Here is a 15,732-nt window from a genome sequence, read left to right as displayed (position 1 = left end):
AACACGTCCTGCCTGTCTCGTGCTGGATGCAGTGCTCCAGCTGGGGTCCCGCTAGAGCGGAGTCGAGTGGGGCAATCTCTACCCCGGACCTGCCGGCCACACTGCTTTCTGTGCAGCCCGGCTGCGGAGAACCGCCACGTCTGGAGAGCGAGGGAGCAGCCCCGGGCGGCTGTCGCCGGCCGCGGGGCCCGTTGCGCAGGCCAGGCGACCCCCGGTGCCGCCGCGGGCCCGCCGCGCTCCGCGGCCAGCGAGGGCTGTCCCGCCCGGCCACCCGTCGGCGGCGCCGCTGCCCTGGTGACGGGCCGCGCCGGGCGCGGCGGGAGGCGGAGGGGCCCGGCCGGGCGGGGCTCTCCGGCTCCCCGCGGGAGGGTCCTCCGCCCCGGGCCCTGTGAACCTCGGCCCCCGCGGGCAGGGCGCAGCCGGAGAGGAGAAGCCGGCCCCGGTGGTCCGTTCCCAGCCTCAGGATGGAAAGCGCCGGGGCCCGTTGTTCCTCTGGAGGAAGCTGCGAACCTGACGTTGTCTGTGAAAAGCGCTTGTTTAAAGCCAAACTGCCCGAGCCCCTTGTTCAGCTGGCGTGCAGTCACCACCACTGTGCTTTCCCTGTGAATGGCAATGAGTTATGCATCTGGAACACAGCCACCGCTCAGGTAAAGCCACAATATATCCCTGCATAGTTTTCTACTTTAAACTAAGGCTTGTAAGGGAGATATACATAAAATATCTGAGGGTAATGTAGAAGGGTCAGGCTTCACTTTAATGCTGGAAAGATATCAGCACTTGTTGTGAGCTTTATTATTGTGATAAGAGTAATATAAGCTGTTGTGGTGGGTTGACGTGGCTGGCAGCTAAACCATCACACAGTGTCCTGATCACTCCTTCCCAGTGGAGTGGAGAGAGAGCATGGGATGGGCAAAAACGAGGAAAAAGTCTCAGGTTGAGTTAAAGATAGTTTAATGAGTGAAGGGAAGACAAAGAAAGAAGCCATACGAAGGCAGTCATTTACCACCCCCTATAAGCACACCAATCCCAGTACAGGCTTCAAGGAAAAGCCAGCTTAGAAGACAATCCCCCAGGCCCTCAACACCTTCTTCATGCAGTACCCCAGTTTTGTTGCTGAGCACATCATAGGGTAGGGAATATGCCTTTGCTGGTTCAGAAGAGTTGTCCTGGCTGTGTCCCCTTACAGCTTCTTGTGCATCTTCAACCTATTATTGAGATGGGGAAATTGAGAAAAAGTGGTGAGAAAGAGAAGGCCTTCATGCTGTGCAAGCAGTGTTTGGCAACAGCCAAAACACTGCTGTATTATCATCACTGTTTTTGTCACAAAATCCAAATCACTGTGCTGCTATGCAAAAAGTTATTTCCATCCCAGACAAGCCCAGTATAGCTACATTGTAGTTGATTAAGTGATTTTGAAACAATAAATAAAAACTAGTTAGTGTTTTGTTGACTGCATGTCATCCATTTGTAGTTTTGTATTGTTCATAACCTTTGTTTGAAGTGATTAATTTAACTCTTCTTTATCTACATTTGTCAGTCATTATTTTTGTCAGGGCATCATTACTCGATTTCTGCGTTGTCATTCGGAAGTAACATCAGTCCACCTCTTGTCTGCTCTGCCTCTCATGAACGTGTGATAGTGTGGAATCTTGATGAATGTACACAGAAGGTGCAAGAAGGTAGTGTGTTATTTATATAATATATATCCTTAGGAGTGGCTGAAGAATCACAGTTGGAAGGAACCCACAAGGATCATTGAGTCCAAGTCTTAAGTGAAAGGCCTGTCTAGGGATCAAACCCACAACTTTGAGGTTATCAACACCACACTCTAACCAACTGAGCTAATCTCAGGGTCTCTATATAACATATATATAAAAGGAAGTGATACAAAGGGAATCATTCACCACCAATCACTCAGACCAATACCCAGCCAGATTGAGCAGTGGCCACCTCGAAGACCATCCCCAACATCTGCTTTTCTCCCGCTGTTCCTTATGTAACAAGATTGTTATTTCTGAGAAGCACACCTCAACCACTCAGATTCAGCATCCCTAACAGCGATATCGGTGCTTTATTTCTCTGTTTCCCTTCTTCCTCGGCGACACCGTGCTGGGCCGGGGGCCGGGGGCTGCAGGCGGGAGGCGGCGGCGGCGGCCCCGCCGGGGCAGCCCCGGGAGCTGACCAAGGTGCTGTGCGGGAACAAGCGCCTGCCATCAACCTCGGGGGAAACGCAGGGAAGCACTGCAAAGACAGTGACGTTCTGCCGCTGTGGAACAAAATGGACAGAAAAAAAATAATCATAGCAGCACTGCATAATTAAACATGCAATGCCAAAATAACTAAATTCTACCTTGTCTGGAACATCTGTGGAACTAGTGTTTCGCATCCCGCCTTTTCTGGTCCTGCCTCTCCTGTCTCTGGAACACCGTTGTCACGTGTGTGTGAGCAATGCAAGTATCTGATTTGTGAGGGAAGTGTGTCAGTGAAAGAGAGTTATGGTGACATAACACACAGAAAGCAGGAGTTTTAGTATCCTGACCACCATATAGGTTTGGAGCCTCAACCAATGAAGTTAGATTCTAGGGAGCAGTTCTAACCCCTCTTCAAGCTTAAATAGATTGGAAAGTAGAGAAATAATGAAAGAGGAGAAAAAAAGTATCAAGACGTATTTTTCAAAGCCCTGTCTTGCTGTGCTTCAGTCAGGATTTCTTATGTCCAAAATTAATGTGGCTCTGCTGGGTTCCATGGGCACATCACCCTACTCCAAAAATCCTGTCTGTGGCAATCTTCAATGGAAGCATAACTTGATGGGAATTTTTAATATCTCAAAGAGTACCAGATCATGTCTAGGCCACAAGGCAGATGGAGGAATTCTGATGGTGCATAGTTCTGTGCTTTTCAATAGCCTGGTGTAATGAAACAGTGTGTTGTTCTGTACATCTTCCTGACAGAAACTGGGACAGCTTCTATAGTTAGATAACTACTATGCGAAGTTTCTAAAAATCTCACTGCAACAGAGTTTTATATTTCATTGAGTATCATTAACAATACAATTGCTGCAGGGTTTACACCTCATGGAATTGTTATAAGAACTCTTTTGGGAATGGTGCTTCATGTAAGATTTAGCCCAGATGATCAACAAGTGGCAGTATGTGCTGGAAATCGGATCTACATGTTAAGTGCAAAGGTGAGATACCATTCTCTGTAGCCATGGTGCTGGTATTTCATTAACTGATTCACTTTCAAATAAAATCATGATACAGAAATGTTAGTATAATTAAGCAAAAGTGTTCATTTTCTCTCATAAAATAAGTGTGAACAGATGTTTGATAATGCAACACATACCAAATAGAAAACTAGATTAAAAAAGCTGAAGTGAAAGAATATCTCAATAACTTAGAAGAAGAAAACATTCTTAGGTCATCTGAAAAATTATTCCTATATCATTCATTCTGAAGAACCAAATGTAATCTGTAGTGGCTTTGTCAGCAGGACGATATACAGGGCTGCAGTTTCCATGAAAAAAATCTTATTGAGTTATACTTTGAAAACAAATCTGACAATGTTTAGCAACAGTTATTATTAAAATATTTACTTAATAGTCAATTTTAGTTTGAAACCTAATGTGTTTTTGGTTTTGACTGACTAATCACAGAATGAAGCTATACTAGCTAAGTTGGATGGCCACCTGGCTCCAGTGACTGCTGCTGAGTTTTGCACATGGGAGAAAAGCATGCTCATATCAGTGTCAGAAGACAGAACCTTTAAGGCAAGGAAATTGCATAGATAAACTTAAAAAAGAATAATTTAGTGAATATGTGAAGTAATTTTGTTCCCCTTGAAATATTATGTGAGGATAAAGCAAAAAACATCTTTGATTTTATAGAGAGAAGGACATGGTTCTTAGAGATGCTAAGAATTTTTGTAAAAATTATTGTAAAAATTAATTTCTCTTTTTTAAAAGAACAATGCAGATTTTGTATATTCAAAACTTTCCACGTGAATTGTTAACTTTGGTGATTATTATCATCTAGCACATAGGAAGAAAATAAAATATTTTGATTAGTTTCACTGTAGCTGAAGTGTTTTAGGTATGCTAAACTGAATTAAAACATTTCACTTTGAGTCTGCTGACATTGATTTGAATTTTCCCTTTTGGGAATATCGGCTTGGGTTATTGTATGCAATGGCTGGGTTATTGCATATTGGTAGGATTTTTTACAGACAACATTTTATATGATGACACCATGGATTGCTGCTGCTGTGCGTGATGACAATTGTAAGACAACTTAGACAGTAAGAGGAAACAAAAAGCCTGAGTGAACCCAGATGTATTTTCTAGGAGATATTGGGATAGGTACCTTGATTGCATACACTTTAATCTACTACTGATTGTCCTCAATATGACTCTAAATGTAGCCCAAAATTTTTTCTACAAGCTAAAATAAATATCAAAGGTTGTGGGTCCCTCCCCTCTCTCCCCTCCCTTCTCCCCTTCCTTTCCTCTTTTTTAATTTTCTGGTGCATTAATGTATGAATTTTCATTAATTTAGTTAAAATCACTAAGATATCAAACTAAGCAAAGATGATAACAAGTACTTCTAATTACTTCATGTAATCATATTATGTAAGTTTCACCTTTTACACCATGGATGCTTATCAATTAAACAAAGCCCTTTGTATTTGGAAACAAGTGCTGAAAAAAATCCGTATCTAAGGACATCACTTTCAATGGCTGCATTTCTCTGTTTTCACCACGTGATGGCCGTTAAAGGTTGTGTTTCCTTAGAGACCTTAGTAGATACCTATCTACGTCTTTTTTTTATTCAAAGGTGTGGGACTATTCTACCGGCCAATTAATATATCAGTCGGGAATAATAACAGGTAAGTTTTCTATTTTTATATGTATTTTTTCATAGTCTATCATTATTGTAGAAGTTTTTAGTTGATTTAGTAAAAATAATTCTAGAAGACTATGGAGCAGTAAACATATTATCCTTTAAAGCCAATAGTAACTGTATGTTCCTTTAAAGTGGACTTCCTGGTGGATAGTTTTAGTGTACTTTTATAAACAACTCTTTTTGTACAGGATGTGTATGTAACGTGCCACTTACTGAGATACACAAATGGAGCTCTCTTGTTTTATAGGCAGAATTCCACTATCTGAGTACTGTGTGCTTTCTTTCCTTCAAGTTTTGTGCATGACATAAAAAGAAATACTACACCATTTGTAGGTTTATTAACAGTGTCTGCAGTTGATGGTATATATTGACTTTAAAGATGAAAGCTTGTTTTTTGGAAAGACGAGCAAAAGGAGAGAAGAGGAGGAGGGCAAGCATTGTCTTCGGTGTAGCAGGGACCCCTCCTTCAAAGCACTTTTCCTACAGGAACCGTACAGGTTTCAACAGGACCTACTCAGAACTTCCCTTTGGTTGTTCCTGCTTGTGGTGCTGTTAGTGGTGACTGGAGCACACTCTGGGGGTGTGAGTTGCATGGAGCTGGTTGTTAAGCTTTGTACATAACGTTTTGTTGAAGGACCTCATATAAACTAAAAGCTAAAAACACACATTAGGAAAGGAGAGGGAGAAGCAATGAATCCCCCCATTTGCCTGTGGCAATTGTTTAGCTTGAAAACCTGCCATGAGCACAATGTCAGTGTTTGCAGGTGCAAGACCATGAAACCAACTGCATGGTTGAAACAAGGGAAAGCTTCTGACCACAGGGGTTCTGAAAACCATGCCACAGCAGCTTGGGTAAAAGGCAGTTTGCAAACCCGCAAGTGAAAAGCCCTTAGCAGCCCAAAGACTAAGGCACACAAATCACTGTGCAACTGTAAGAAGTGCAGTAAGGTTTTTTCCCCTATTTTTATGAATAGGAGGTATTAAATTTTGAATCATGTGTTTTAATTAAATGTATTTCAATCAAATACTTTTTTTTTCCAAGCAGCGTTTCCTTTGCTAAGTCTGCTAATTGATGAAGAAAACAAACAACTTGTCACTGGATGTGCTGAGGGACAGGTAAAAATTGCCCATTAAACTTAGTCTCTATGTCAAAACAGTCAACTATTATTAATGTTTCTGTCTATAAAAAAGCTTCACAAACGGCATACAAGTTTTGAAGTGTTGCAGTGGTTATTTTAGCAATCATAATTCAATTCTTTGACCATAAACCATATATAGTATATAAGACTTCTATTACAAAACAAACTTTTTCCCAAAAACCAGGAAAGTTTTTAGGAGCACAATCAGTGATTATGTAAGAAGAGTATGCTGAGAGGCTATAAATATACCCGTTTTAAAAGAAAAAAATGTGAAAAATAGGACTATGATTTCAGCATGTTGGAATTCTAATACAAATGTAATAACTGTGAAGATGCATTTCACCTCTTTAATGTTAGTTATATATTTTTATGAGATTTTTCAGCTGTTTTCCTTCATGATTACTGTTCAGTGAATTCTTAAGAAAATTAAAGATTTAACTACACCTTTGTCTTAAAAGAGAAAGGTATAAATGAAATTCACCTACATGACCCAGTGAACAATAACATGCACGTTACCTGTGATTTTTAATTGTGGGAAACAGTCTATGAGGAGTTTTTTTCAAACACATAAACATGTGGGAATTTGATGTGCTGTTCAAAGAAGTTCATTAGTTACATCAAAAGTTTTAAATACTGGATCTTTAGTTTGTATTAATGTAAGCTTTATATTTAGTGTCAAAGGGTTATTGCAATTGCTTTTTCTTTTTCTTGCAGCTTTGGATCTTCAGTTTAATCAGTGATCATAATTATCGTTGTGTAACACATATCAACTTAAAGAAAGAGCAAGAGAAATTCTGTAATAAAGTGTGGAAATCTGGAAAAGAAATAGGTAGCACAGTGCTTCTAGAATGCTCTATAGTTGTTAGTGGCTACTGAGTGTGTGCTTTTTACACCCCGTAAGATTTTAATGTAAGTGATAGAATTATGAGTCTCAGACTATGGCATGGAATTCTTACTGAAGCTGATATGTAGTTGGGTATTGGCCTATCTGGAAAGAATTACACATGTATGTCTGTAATAAAATCTTGGCCAATGCATTTGCTTATAAAATGTTACATGATGTGCACTAGTAAGTAATTTGTTTTTTACTGAACTCGTTACCCAAGACTACAGTGAGAACAGAACCAATGCCTCAGAATTAATCCCTTGTCTAAATGGAACAACATTTCTCAGTTACCTTTGAAGTTTCTAGGAATCTCCTTATTTTTTTATTTTTTTTTTTTTTATTATTTATTTTTTCTTTATCCATAGCAGTCCCTCCATGATATCATTTTTCTCTGGCTATGGTATTTCTAGTGGTATAACACAGAGTACTTCTGAGTCTTTAAAGGCTGCACTGGTAGCCTCAGCAGGGTGACTCCCTGATATCAAACTGATTTGATAGTTCTCTTGTTCTGCCTCAGGTCACCATGAGCAGGTAACATCATTGGTACCAGGAGAGGTAACTGTCTTCCCAGGGGCAGTGCCAGTGCAGACACCCATCCCCTCAGCATTGCTGTGGCTGTGTCTGCATTCCCTTATCCAGTTCTGATTCTTCCTCAGAATTCTGGAAGTCCTTTAGGGCTACCTGCCCTGGCCACTGTGAGCAGTGCAACTGCAGTAGCAACAGGCGTGCTGAGCACCTGATTGTCCTGCGATGGGCATGTTTGCCGTGTGGTTGCCGCATGGTGGGCGTGTGAATGGTGCGTGATCGTGGTGTGCCACCCACCTGCTCGGCCTGCCTGCCACAGAGTGCCCAGAGGTTGGGCGCACCAGGGAGAGGGTTACCTCTCGTGGTACCTGACTCCAAGGCAAAACAAGAGAACTGTTGGAACATTTTACACCTCTTAGGGATGTGGTCCCTTGAGGATTCTCGGATCCTCCTTGGATCCCTGAGGATCAGGCATTCAGACTACTTGCACACCTGCTGAAGTGGGTTGAGGTCCTTCTAAAGGCAAGCAAGACAGAGCTTTCTTAGGGAAAGGGACATCTGCTTTCCCTTGCTTACTCTTTTTCTGAATCAATGACTGCTGTATTCTTACTTGCCTAGTGGTCCAGCTTCCATAATTCTAAGCTCCTAACCTAAGGAGGAAGACTGCTACATTTCTTGTTATTGTTTAAAATATATGGATGTCACTGTTATGTTTGAAAGACAGTGATGTAATATTTGTGCCTAATGCTGAATTTAATGCTAGTAGTTCTTAGTGGTGAATGCACATTCATGATGGGTTGGAGACTCCTTGGGAAGATGAAACTGAAGTGGATTTTCACCTTGTTTTTGGATTGCATTGTAATTTTAGTGTCAAGGGAATTTTCAGGCTAAGTGGATCCCCAGCATAATTAAGGATATATGGCTTTCGGTGTCACTTTTTTGAGATGAAAACACCTACATTCTGCAAAATCCTTTTCAGTCCATAAGTAGGCTCTTTGGATTTTATCTCTAGGTATTTGAAATAAGACATTTGAAGAAAGCACATTAAGAATCAGGAAAGCAATTTCAAGAGGGCTAGGATGTATCCATCTTCTGAAATAGAAGTTTCTTGAGTGTGGTCTTAGTTCATGCTCCTTCACTACTTCCAATTCTCTCTTAAATCCTATCTGTTTCCCTTATTTTATTGTCTTTTGATAGCTAGTATTGTTGATTGTCTTTCTTAGGTGAAGGGCAAAATGATTCCAAGGTTTGCAAAACAGACAACACGAGACCAGAAGGATCAGTGGAAACATCATTGCCTGTTCTCTTAATTGAACATTGTGACTTTTCAGTATGTTTCCATAATGAAGAAAAGATGTAAGTCCTTTAAAATACCACCTAGTATTTGTCTTGAATTTATTCCTAGGAGTTCCTATTGGTTCTTGGATTGTTTTTACTGCAACTTAATATTTTTTAGAAAATGCAGTAGGAAAACGATATTTTTAGTGATCTGCAAGTTTTGATGGCCTACTCTTAGGAAGATAATATACACAAACTTAAAACTGGTTGTTATTCTGAAAAATAATTTTATAAAAATGTCATTGGGAATATCCATTTTAACATCTATTGATACCAGTTGATCAGGGAAGATGAATTAAAAAGTAATTAAGAAACCAAATTTATTCTGAGTTTGCTTTCCTGAAGAAATAAATCTTATGCTGCCACTGCATAGTTTGCATTCCAAATTTAATAACTTTTGAACTACATAAACCTGCTCCAGTCAAACTTCTGTACTAGAGACAGAGATTTCAGAACATGATGTTTTTACTCCTTCCATGAATTAATTCTTATGTTACATTTCTTTCCTGAAGAGAAATTTATCCATATTATCAGGCACCCAGGGATCTGTTCAGGACACTGCCACAAGAAGTGTCTTATAGAACAACTTGGGTTTTTTTTGTTATTTGTAATTGTCATTTGGATAAATTTCTCAGCCATATCATGTTTTAGGAAACTCTTGTCCTGACCTTTGCCCTATGGTGGGTTTTACAGATGTAACTGATTAAACTCTGGTTAGATATATAAACAACTTCTGGTAAACAAAGAAGAAAAATATCCAGAAGTCCTGGATAATTTTGGTTGTCTTTATGTCCAAATTAAGTAATTATTAACAATTATTTTCATAATGCTTGCATTTTCAGAAATACTACCACTGAGAGGAAGGAAGTGGTGATTTTTAAGATGCACATCTCAGACATACTTTAATGTAATGCTAACACTTTAAGGCCATATGATGAATTATTACAGTCAGTCTTATTGCTTGTATAATATCACTCTCAAATTATCAAAATTTTGTCTGCATAAAACCCATAGGTTTTATTTGAGCTACAGCACATCTTTAAAGATTACTAGTTTTCTGGTGATAAAGAATCCACCATGTCCCTAGTTAAGTTGTTCCAGGAACTGACTAATTCCATTTTATTTCTAATCTGAGTTACCCTCTTTTTGTGTACCGTTATTACCTTTAAGTATATTTTTTAATCTTATAGTCCAGGGTCCGCCACTATCAAGTTCCCTCCTTGGACAGCAAATTCTAGCTCATGAACAAATTACCTCTGCACTTCTGGATGAAATAGTTTGTACATTGTATAAGGCATGTTTTGTGTAACATTTTTAACATTTTAACATTTCTTTTTCAATCTCCTTTTGAAACATGGTTGCCTGAAATGAATCCACAGTAACAGGTTATTTGAAACAATTTTCTGAATTGAAATAACATCACTTTCCAATACCCACCTGTTACTGCCTCACATTGCACATCTAAGAATTATTTGTTCTTTTAGCTCTCACATCACAGTTGAAGGTTTTGTTCTGCTTATAAACTGTCTATTCAGGTCTTCTTAAACTATTTGACTGTATGTGTTTGGAGGGGGTTTTTTCTTTGTTTCTTTTATTTTGTTTTTAATTAAAAAAGGTATTAAGCCACTGTGGTGAGTATTTTCATGCCAAGTTTCAGTTTTATACTTTTTCATTCCCTTATTTTAACTCTTGTGGTCTGACTTTACAAATAAAACTAATACGTCTACTCACTCCTATCTGGAAAATTTATTAAGATATTGATGTCAATTTTTATATATTCTGGCATCAAAACATTTTTAGTTCTTTGAAAATGACAACTGTTATTTTGTTACAATCATCTTATGCTTGATAACATTTTTCTTCTGTGAGGGTGTTGACTGAAATTGTAACCAGTTGATTTACTCTGTGGTGATTCCAAAAGCTGGATTTCATTACCTAACTGCAGTACTGCTGCCACTAAGCACAGACTGAGACAGACATTCCAGGCTTGGCTGGGTTTTTTTTTCCTCTTAGTTTGTGCTGACTTTTCTCTTATACTTTAATTATGTACAAACATACCTTGAATTTCACTGGTTTTTGAGTGTTCATGTGGAAGTGGTAAAAGTAAGACTATATGTGGACTTGCCTCGTTGTTTGAATTTACTCTTTGTGTATACAGTGCTTTTACAACATCTCCCAGCTCTTACAAACCACAGTAATTTTTGAAGAAAAGTATTTCCTCTGTTGTTTTAGACTTGCCATAAGCACTTATGTAAAATCAAGGGTTGAGTTCTGTTCTTGGTTTTCAAAACTTCACCAATTTTGTTTGAAAGTTTTTACTTTGAGCTATAGATTTAAAAAAATATGCTGTAAATGAAAAATCTTTATTTTAATGGGGTTTATTATTGTTGTCCTGGGACTGGGTAACAAGTATTAAAAACGCTATTTGCTGTGTGTTGTGTGGTAATAAAAAAAGCTTCTCTATGCTACTCAGAGATATTTTTCTCCTTTTTTTAATAGGTATTCTGCCCTTAATACTAGCTATTTTTGGATAGGAACCTCTACTGGCTTGTTAATAATTAATTTGGCAAACTTTGAATTAGAAGCTTTTTTGTCTTACAAAGGTATGTTCTGTGAGATATTTGACTACACTATAATGTGATTGCTTTTATTATCTGACATAAATAGTACAAGAATTAGTTTGTGAAATAGCAGAATACAATTAAAACTGTTTCTTTAAAAATAGCTTTCTTCCAGTTAATTTTTATATGGTTTCCTGGACCTGATTTTCTCAGAAGACATGTTGGCACTAGATTTGTGTAGTGGCTGGCAATTAATTTTTATTCAATTTTGCAGTTCATGAGTGTTAAATACAAGGAATGTTATTCTACTCCTACTTAATAATGTGAGGGTAGGCTAGAAGGATATATTCTGAAGACAGTGGATTAGGTTCATGTCAAATTAGTATGAGTAATTTTTTTTTCTGTCTTGGGGATGTTAGGTTTTTCTTATGAAATGCAAATACAATTTTATAGCTCTGTGTTCTCTTTGGTAAAGATTACAGTGACCTCAGCATTCGGTTTGCCAGATCATGTGCACTGACAAAGAAGACAGTTAATGGAAAGGTGAGTATACAGCAAGCATTGATTTAATGAATGTTTACACTTCCAGTATTTCCAATAGCTAGTAATTATATGTTTTTTTTAGAGATTAATATGCGCATTTGTTTTACTTGGTGTGAATTACACAGTAATTTCTTTGGAGAGGACTGGTTCTACTGTATGAGATGTATTAGTTTTAATAGCTGGATAGTTTTAAAGCTCTCACAGCTTGTATATAGTCTGTAGGGATTAATAAGGAGAAGGTGAATTTTTATAGTGTTCGGTGTGTATCTTGAATGTTAAGAATGACCACTGGGGAAGGAGAGGCAATCTTTTAGGGGAAGAAAGATATAAGCATTGTTGTTGTTTCTCAAACAAATGTTAGGATGAACTACTTTTGAATCCTTCCAAGAAGTCTGTCAAAACTATTTGAGTTGTGGAAAGTCATTAAAAGTGATTTAAGGAACTGGAAGGCATTCTGGTCTGTATACTCCATTTCTGATGTTGCAGGTTTCCTACAGAACGGAGTTTAATCTAGGCCTTTCTGTATACTTAACAAAGCAGTGTCTTGCTTTAGAGAAGAATTTTGTTTTAAATTCAGCTCTTAGAATGTTTCGTTCATGTTGCTGAAACCAGTCTTTCTTCCATGTGTACTTCTTGTCTCACAACTGTTATTGCAGAAATAGGTCCAGTGTAGAAGCTGTTGGAATTCCTCTCTCTGTTATGTATGCAAGACTGTTAAGACACTTACTTAAGCAACATAAGCATAGTTTTGAAGGACAGTATTAACCACTCTTTGCTGCTTAATGCTCTTCAGGACCAATCCATGGATATTTTTGACTAATTTTCATAAATGACAGAAAGTGATTTTGTATTATAAATGCTTTGTTGTTGGAGCTTGTAAACAGAGTATTATTTTATGGTATAATTGCTGCAGGTTTTGTGCTTGATCACCTCCATGTTTGAAGATACGATTGCTGTGTTGGAAGTTAACCTTGCTACATTGGTGAGAACTCAGAACAATGTTTTTCTCCCATGTGGAAATGAGAACAGTCTATCAGTTATTGCCAGGTACAGAATAATTCAATGTTTTTTTTTCTCTGTGTTGGATTGGGCATTTGTTTATCTGGCAAATAAGGTGCATCACATGGTATTGTACAGTGCTATTTGTTGATATGGTTTTATTTTACTTCTTTTCCTGTCATGCTTTAGTTGTATAGAGTGTGAGAAATCACAGAATCACAGAATGGTTCAGTTTGGAAGGCAGTTTGGAAGGCACCTCTGCAGGTCACCTTGTCCAACTACCTTGTTCAAACAGATCCACTTGGAGTCCGTTGGCCAGCACCACATCTGTGGTGGTTTCACCCCAAAAATCCAATTTCCAAGCTTTCCCACAATTTGTTTGGGAGTAGAGAAGTTTTCAGACAGACACAATTCAGCATGGGGGAAGGGAATTATATTAAAATTATTAACAGAATAAATATAATACATATATATATATATATAATCTTAAGTATGAAAACTATAACTAAAGAAACTTAAACTAAAGAATAAATAGATACACAGCATTAACACAATTTCTACCACCCCTAGACGCTCCCACATCAGTTCAGGAGAAGTTTTCAGGGCGATAGTTAAAGTCTCTCTTTCTCAAATGGAGTTTTGGGGGTTGGGCTGCACCCCCACCAACTGCTCGGCCTCCGTCGAGCAGCTTCTCTTGGGTTTCGAGGGAACTCTAGTCTCACCAGGTCTTTGCCACAGTCAAGGAATTAAAGTTTCTGAGACTTTTTTCCTATCCCGCGGGCTTCCTCCTGGGGGGGGTAAGGTTCAAGGACTCCTCCACGCTGGATCTATTCTCCCCACCAAGGTCGCAGGATTTTTCTCTGTTTTGCTCAGTCTTTTATATACCCCGAAATTTCATTAGAGTCTCTTCTCAGAAAAACCTGCTCTGTTGGCTCTATGCCACATTCTAGGCCTGCTCTGCTCTATTCCGTGCGTTGCTGTCACCACTTCTTCACAAGGCCTTACTCAGGGCCAGGGTTGGACGGCCCCGGGCCATCACCGCCGCACCGGCGTCACGGCTGCCGCTCCAGCCTGTCCCGGGCTACTCCGTGGCTGCCGCAGGGCTCTGCCAGCTCCTCACCACCGCTTCCCCCCCGCGGTGGGGGAAGGCGGTGAGGCCGGCTGGGAAACTCCTGGGGAGTTCCTCTCACTCCAGTGCCGTGCCTGGCCACCGGGGCTGGCCGCTCGGGGCTGTGCCGCCGCCCCCGCTGGCAGTGTGGGGGGAAAACGGAGAAAAACTCCCGCAGCCCTGGCTGGACCAGGGCAGCGGGGGCCCAGGGGCTCCCCCAAACTCGAGGGGGACTCCCCTCGGCACTTATATGGCTGCCCGATTTTCCAGCTACGCCAACAGCTTCCCTTCCCAGTTGTTGTGCTATGTTAATTTCACAGGGGCGAAACACAGCTCTCCAGTGGTCCTACGTCAGAAACTTACTTGGGATTAACCATGTCCAGCCCCAGGGGGTGGGGCCAGGTGGGTGAAACCACCACAACTTCCAAACAACTTTTGGATATCTCCAAGGGAGGAGGCATCATAGGCTCTCCGGGCAGCCTGTGCCAGTGCTCAGTAATCCTCACAGTACAAAAGTATTTCCTGGTGTTCAGACAGACTCTCCTGTGTTTCATTTTTTGTGCATTGCCTCTTGTCTTGTCAGTGGGTGCTGGACTCTGCTTTACAGCATATACTGCTGCATAGGGTTGTTCCTTCTCTGGTTGTTCCTTCTTCTTTGCATTTCACCTTGATGAACTTCACAAGGTTGCTGTCAGCCCGTCTTCTCCAGACAGTAAATGTCTCTCTGGATGGCAGCACAATTTTCTGCTCTTAAAGGCACTCCTCTCAGTTTTGTGTCATCAGAAAACGTGGTGAGGGTACACTCTGCTCCTTCATCCAGATTATTAATTCAGATGTTGAATGGAATTGGGCCCAATATTGACCCCTGATGTACTCTGCTAGTTATCTGGTTTTCAGTCCACCTCAGTGTGGGCTCACCCAGCCCATACTTCATCAGCTTCTCTATGAGAATCTTATGGGGAACAGTGTGAAAAGCCTTACTGAAGTCAAAGTAGACAATATCCACTGCTCTCTCCTCATCTACTGAGCCATTCATTTTATCATAGAAGTTTATCAAGTTCACCCTTGGTGAATTCCTGCTGACTACCACCTTCTTGTCCTTTAAGTCCCTGTAAATGATTTATGAGAAAATACTGACATCTTAAAGACAACAAAAAACCTGCAATATACACTGAAGTGCAGATTTCAGTGCTTATAATAAAATCAAGTCAACATGAAATAGGATCTAACATGTAAATGCAATCATCTGTGAATCCAGTCAGGGCCAAGGCTTGTCTATGCTGCTGGGTATCTTAGCTAATAACTAATCCACTATGCCTTGTTTGTTTTTATTAAAATGTCATTGCTGTTGTTGCACATATACCTGCCCACATGCAGAAAAATAGCTAAAAGGGAGTTCTGACAGCTTTTCCTAGTCTGATACTTTTGTCCATTGCATTGATCAAGTTTTGTTCTTGGTTTTATAACTTAGGTGTTCTTTATTGACAAATTCTCCATTGCTTAAAGGTTTAAAGAAAAACAGGAAAGAACCTTCTAGTAAAACATTTGGTAAGTATAAACCAATCTTGAAATTAATTAATGAAGTTATATTTTTAATAAAAGTAACTGACTTCCAACTGGCTTGTGCCTAATACAATCAATATATTTATTTCTGGTTTAAATATACATTACATTATATTTTTACTTTAGTAGGAAGAATTTTATACTGCTAACATTATTTCATATCCTACGT

The 15,732-nt window shown here is 39.6% G+C and overlaps 1 protein-coding gene across 4 annotated transcripts in view; it reads left to right on the top strand.

Annotated features, from left to right (window-relative positions):
* Nucleotides 1-329: 329 nt before the first annotated feature.
* Nucleotides 330-15,732, top strand: part of WDR27 (WD repeat domain 27) — a 100,813-nt gene continuing 85,410 nt past the window's right edge. For 3 of the 4 annotated variants that reach the window (XM_017817613.1, XM_017817614.1, XM_017817610.1), the window contains exons 1-12: nucleotides 330-647; nucleotides 1,538-1,679; nucleotides 3,063-3,187; nucleotides 3,656-3,769; nucleotides 4,833-4,884; nucleotides 5,944-6,017; nucleotides 6,755-6,869; nucleotides 8,675-8,807; nucleotides 11,289-11,392; nucleotides 11,826-11,893; nucleotides 12,807-12,940; nucleotides 15,472-15,548. In XM_017817613.1, coding sequence (XP_017673102.1) covers nucleotides 465-647; nucleotides 1,538-1,679; nucleotides 3,063-3,187; nucleotides 3,656-3,769; nucleotides 4,833-4,884; nucleotides 5,944-6,017; nucleotides 6,755-6,869; nucleotides 8,675-8,807; nucleotides 11,289-11,392; nucleotides 11,826-11,893; nucleotides 12,807-12,940; nucleotides 15,472-15,548 — 1,321 coding nt within the window. In that variant the 5' untranslated portion in view covers nucleotides 330-464. The remainder of the gene's footprint in view (nucleotides 648-1,537; nucleotides 1,680-3,062; nucleotides 3,188-3,655; nucleotides 3,770-4,832; nucleotides 4,885-5,943; nucleotides 6,018-6,754; nucleotides 6,870-8,674; nucleotides 8,808-11,288; nucleotides 11,393-11,825; nucleotides 11,894-12,806; nucleotides 12,941-15,471; nucleotides 15,549-15,732) is intronic. The other variant, XM_017817612.1, reaches the window with a different exon arrangement.

The sequence above is a fragment of the Lepidothrix coronata genome, unplaced genomic scaffold (genome assembly GCF_001604755.1).
Source record: "Lepidothrix coronata isolate B3197 unplaced genomic scaffold, Lepidothrix_coronata-1.0 Scaffold61, whole genome shotgun sequence".
In the NCBI taxonomy this organism is placed as follows: domain Eukaryota; kingdom Metazoa; phylum Chordata; class Aves; order Passeriformes; family Pipridae; genus Lepidothrix; species Lepidothrix coronata.
Note: the sequence above shows the minus strand (reverse complement) of the source record. Positions and strands in the feature narration are given on the sequence as shown.